Source organism: Miscanthus floridulus, chromosome 5, assembly GCF_019320115.1.
Source record: "Miscanthus floridulus cultivar M001 chromosome 5, ASM1932011v1, whole genome shotgun sequence".
Lineage (NCBI taxonomy): Eukaryota > Viridiplantae > Streptophyta > Magnoliopsida > Poales > Poaceae > Miscanthus > Miscanthus floridulus.
Genome location: NC_089584.1, coordinates 102,191,056 through 102,196,525, shown reverse-complemented (window position 1 = coordinate 102,196,525; position 5,470 = coordinate 102,191,056). Strand labels below are relative to the sequence as shown.

At 45.5% G+C, this 5,470-nt stretch overlaps 1 protein-coding gene across 1 annotated transcript; it reads right to left on the bottom strand.

Moving 5' to 3' along the window:
- Nucleotides 1-2,126: 2,126 nt before the first annotated feature.
- Nucleotides 2,127-3,429, bottom strand: LOC136452805 (uncharacterized). Its single transcript, XM_066453399.1, has 3 exons — nt 3,088-3,429; nt 2,790-2,936; nt 2,127-2,603 (listed from the first exon to the last, which is right to left on the bottom strand). Exons 1-3 carry the CDS (start codon nt 3,399-3,401, stop codon nt 2,408-2,410), a joined length of 657 nt encoding a protein of 218 aa, XP_066309496.1. The 5' UTR covers nt 3,402-3,429; the 3' UTR covers nt 2,127-2,407.
- Nucleotides 3,430-5,470: the final 2,041 nt, after the last annotated feature.

Sequence of the window (5,470 nt, the reverse complement as noted above, 5' to 3'; positions counted from 1 at the left end):
TTATCTCCAAAAGAATCGATTTCTAGAGGTAAACGGTCCACAGATCCACATTAATCTCTCTTGTAGTCTGGGTCGCATTTAACACAACCTCTCTCTCCTACGCTGCTATTGGATACTCTAAACAACACTACTTAGTTAGGCTTCTCGATATTTAGAGAGCTATTAAGGTTCAACCGTTTAATGAGGGACAACCTAGTCACATTTATAGGATGGCTAGGGTTTGTGAGAGAAAGACAAGGGACTTCAACCAACTTAAGTGCATTAAGAATGAAAGGGAGCATCTCTTGGTGAAGGAGGATGAGATCCGACATCGATGTCAAGAGTATTTTGATAAATTGTTCAATGGTGAGAATACGGACACACTCTTTCAGTTGGATGACTCTTTTGATGACACCAATAGACGCTTTGTGCGGAGAATCCAAGAATCTGATGTCAAAGAGGCGTTGAAAATGATGAAAGGAGGTAAGGCGATGGGACCGGATGGTATCCCAATCGAGGTGTGGAGATGCATCGGGGACATAGCTATAGTATGGCTAACCAAGCTGTTCAACCATATTTTTCGATCGAACAAGATGCCTGACGAGTGGAGAAGTATATTGGTACCGATCTACAAAAATAAATGGAATATTCAAAGTTGTACTAATTACCGAGGAATTAAGTTGATGAGCCATACTATGAAGCTATGTGAGAGAGTTATCAAGCATCGCTTGAGAGCAATAACGCGGGTCTCTATGAACCAATTTGGTTTCAAGCCCGGAAGGTCAACCATGGAAGCCATTTTCTTAATAAGACAAGTTATGGAGTGGTATAGGGAGAAAAAGGACCTACACGTAGTTTTTATTGACTTGGAGAAGGCTTATGATAAAATACCAAGGAATGTTATGTGGTGGGCTTTGGACAAACATAAAGTCCCAACGAAGTATGTCGGGCTCATTAAGGACATGTACAATAATATTGTAACTAGTGTTCGAACAAGTGATGGAGACACGGATGACTTTCTGATTAGGATAGGACTACATCAAGTATCAGTTTTGAGCCCTTATCTATTTGCCTTAGTGATGGATGAGGTCACAAGGGGACATCCCTTGGTGTATGCTTTTCGCGGATGATATAGTGCTAGTTGATGAAAGCCGGACAGGAGTGAATCAGAAACTGAAGTTATGGCAGGAGACTTTGGAGTCCAAAGATTTTAGACTCGGTAGAACTAAAACCGAGTATATGAGATGTGACTTCGGCACTACTACTCGGGAGGAGAAAGATTTTAGTTTAGAAGGTCAAGTAGTGCCTAGGAAGGATACCTTTCGATATTTAGGATCAATACTACAGAGAGACGGGGATATTGATAAAGATGTTAGCCATAGAATCAAAGCAGGGTGGATGAAGTGGCGCCAACCATCTGGTGTCCTATGTGACAAAAAGGTACCATAGAACCTAAAAGGCAAGTTTTATAGGACGGCGATTATACCTACTATGTTGTATGGTGCAGAATGTTGGCCTATGAAAAAAAGACATGTTCAACAGATAAGTGTCGCGGAAATGCGTATGTTGCGTTGGATTTGCGGTCATATAAGAAGGGATCGAGTTCGGAACGATGATATACATGATAGATTAGGGGTAGCACCAATTGAAGAATAGCTTGTCCAACACCGGTTGAGATGGTTTGAACATGTCCAACGGAGACCTTCAGAGACACCGGTGCGTAGTGGAATCCTAAGCCAGGATAGTAACGTGAAGAGAGGCAGAGGAAGACCAAAGTTGACTCGGGTAGAGACAATAAAAGGAGACTTGAAAGGATGGAATATACCGAAAGACTTAACCTTAGATAGGAGTGCTTGTAAAACAGCAATTCATGTGCCTGAACTTTGATTGCTTCTGCTGGGTTTTAACTTTAGTCTACCCTAATTTGTTTTGGACTTAAAGGCTTTGTTGTTGTTGTTGCTGCTGCTAATCTGCCCTAAAGTTGCTTGAAATTCATTCTTCTAGGGACAGAGGGAGTATATTCTATGATTGATCTACTCATACTTATTCACTTGTCAAAAAGATACTTATTCGGTGTCATAAATGTTAATATTTTTTTTGCATAGATTTGATCAAACTTAATTAAAACTGTATGACTCCTCAATAAGTGAAAATTGCATTTGTTTTGTAGCACATTTCAAATGAACACATATATCAGTTTCCTGAAAGCGAGACATAATTAGCTAGTATTTACTCCTAGTAGCAGCACAAACAAAATCATCTAGCCCCACGTTAAACCAGAAGAGACCATGCATCGAGAGATATATGACAAGCTATAAGCGACATGTTACGTCAGTTTTTTCTTGAGTAGGTTTGTCTCTACCCTAAAGATAGTGCGCAGTGTATCTACCTTACACCAATTAATTAACACGCTCTGATCTCTGGTTGATCAGTGGCCTGGCTGATGCATCCCGGCGACGAAGAAGCGGCCGGAGGCGGCGTCCTGGGTGGCGTAATAGATGGTACCAGGGCTCACATGGTTGTGCATTCCCTCGTACATGGTCACAACATATCTCGGGTCGTCCTTGTCTCGCTCTACCCTTTTCTTGACGTTGCAGCCCTCCGTCGAGCACCGGTAGTAGTTCCTGCAAATCAATTCAATTCGTTGCAAGGTTCAGTCCAGCATGCATATATGTACACATCGTTGTTGATTAGTTCATGATCATTAATCTCTCACTTTTGGGTTCTCAAATAATGACTTGCAAATTAAACTATCAGTGTTAGTAGCACATTGCCCCCCATGCAAACTACGAAATATTGTATATATTTACCGCGGATTAGGGCTGTTCTTGACGGACTTCTTGCCGTACTTCCTCCATTTGTAGCCGTCGTCGAGTACCTCGTCGTCGTCCGACCTCACCCGGAACGCAATTCTGTCCGTCCTCCTCGGCGGCCCCTCACCCGCCGCAGCCGCACTCCTGGAAATACAAGTCGTCCAGGTTCACGAACCAGTTGATGAAACAAACGTGCACGTGGTGGCTCACGAGAAAGGCACCAGAAGTATTTTTTGCAAACAAAAGTGCACCACGTCTCTGCTGGAGTCTGGATCTGGACATATATGAAACTCACCTAGCATGACTGCTGTAGCCTGCAGCCGCGTCCGGGACGACGCCCTCGGCCGGCATAAGCGGCGGCGGCGGCGGCAGCGTCGCGAACGCACCAGGTACAGCTGCCGGTGCCGGGACGGCGCCGCCTTCGTCCGACAGGCACTCGAAGACGTCCAGCTGCGCCGCCGTACCGAACGGGAAAGGGGCCGCGGGCCGAGAGCCGAAGTAGCTGGAGGTAGCAGAGCCGCCGCTGCACGGCTGGCGGTACGCCATGGCTGCTGGGAGGAGGACGTCGGCGGCGGCGAATGAGCTGCGGGACGATCGCGCCATGAGCATGGGCCGCCGACCGGGGCCAGCTGCAAGTAACTGTAGTGAGATGCGCGCCGAAGCGCTCGTTTTTATAGCACGAGCGAAGGGCGATCAGCGACGGCGACATGGCGCGCGGGTGTGGGCTTCGCACCGGCCTTCCTGGGCGCGGGGGAGAAACTTCGGCGCGGGCGGGGTGGAGGCGTGGAGCCAACAGCCGCCCCGTTCCGAATTGTTGATTTGTTGCCGTCGCGCTCGCGCTCGCGGTCGCTGTCTGCCAATTTGGGGGAGCCGTACGCAACGTGCGTGCGTAGCGGGTGAAAGGGAGGATGGGCCCATTTAATGCGGGATTTCTTTTTTAAAAATACATAAATAGAAAAGGTAAAAGTAGAATGCGCAAGCATCTTGAATCTTACTAGTAAACAAAGAAACTGCATGAATTATTTTTCATTTGATGGTATACAAGAGTCGTATAAATTTGTAAATTTTGTACCAACTTTATCTCTGGATAGAATTATAATTTTATTTAAAAAAATCATATGGAACATGTCGGAACATATTAATCCCGTGTTCTATAGAGGCAACGTAGAAAATTCTATTATAAAATTCCAATCCTCTAAAATTTTCATTTCCTTAATTTTTCTCTTATTTTAAAGGTGTCCCTGGCTCTATGTGCCGGTATGGTGGCGGCTGCTGCAAAAAGGCGGGACTTGGGGAAGGAGTCTGTATGTAGTCTGTACTGTATAGGTGTAGAACGTTACGTCGCCATCAGAAAATTAAGAATAAAATAGGATGCATAATTTTATATGTGTCCAGAGATCAATCATACACATAAGCTGACAAATTATAGAAAGTATCATCACAAGTGTTTAATAATATTACATAGTCTTTACATAAATATAGTGAAAATATAAAGATAACTCTCTCGCGGAAGCTCTATAGCACAGTGTAGAAGGTTAGACTGATTTTTTTGGACATTGAAGGAACTACATGTAATCATCTGTCACACCGGCTCACTAGAGACGATGGAAACATTATTTCCTGATTTTAGGTTGTGTTTGGTTATGAGGATGTTTGATCCTGAGACACGAAGGGGTGGACTTCTTTCGGTGCTTGATTGAGGGACGTAGATGATTGAGTCATCCTACCGAAGGCATATTTGCTTGATATTTGGGCTACTCAATCCCTCAAATCGGAAAGCTTATAAGCCATCCCTTGCGAACATTGTCTCGCGTCATCTCTACATGGCCAGGGGCACGAGCGCAAGCGGAACGATCAGCTGAGCATGATGGTTTAGGAAGAGGCACCGTGTCACTTGGCGGCGTGAGGAGGCCCCAGCAGCAATAATGCGGGGCATGAGGAGGTTCAGGAAGCGGCGACACATAGGAGAGTGGTGACACAAGGAGGTTCAGGAATGCTCGAAGATGGATGGGGCTGAGCGAGATGTCCAGTGGGACAAGCTCCTCCAATACCATGGACCCTCCTTAGGCTGCGTTCGGTTAGAGCAAATCCGGCCTTAGGGGGAAGCCCCTATAGGCCAACCTCCTCTGGTGCTAGCGCCTAATTTTTTTTCCCCACATCAATCTCTGGGTTATATGAGAAGGAAGAAGAACATAGAATGACTGAGAAGAAAGAAGAACATAGAATGACATAAAAAACTAGGACCGACCATATGCCTAACCAAATATAAATTAGATCCCATCTCAAAATCATAGACATGATCATCTTATCCTCTACTTCGTTCTAAACTAAACATGTGCCAAGATAGAGTGGATGCCGCTCTCCTACTCCACTCCTGCATAGTGCTTTACTCTTCTAGTACTTCCATTGTTAAAACAAAAGGTTATAGAAAAAAATCCAAAGGAAACTAAATCCTACAAATTTCCTTCAGCAATCCTTCAATCCAAAGGGCCCCTAAAAAGTGACCTTCCACGCACGTCCCACTTGGCTAAATACGTAGCTGGTTGACGTGCCCGGCGTAGAGAGGAATGGAGAGTCCACGTGGATGCTATCCAGGGACCGGAGCTGGTGCCTGCCCGGCACCTGCCTGCCCAGCTGGAACACCAGGAGGATCTTCTAGGCAGGTTCCATTCCATCCG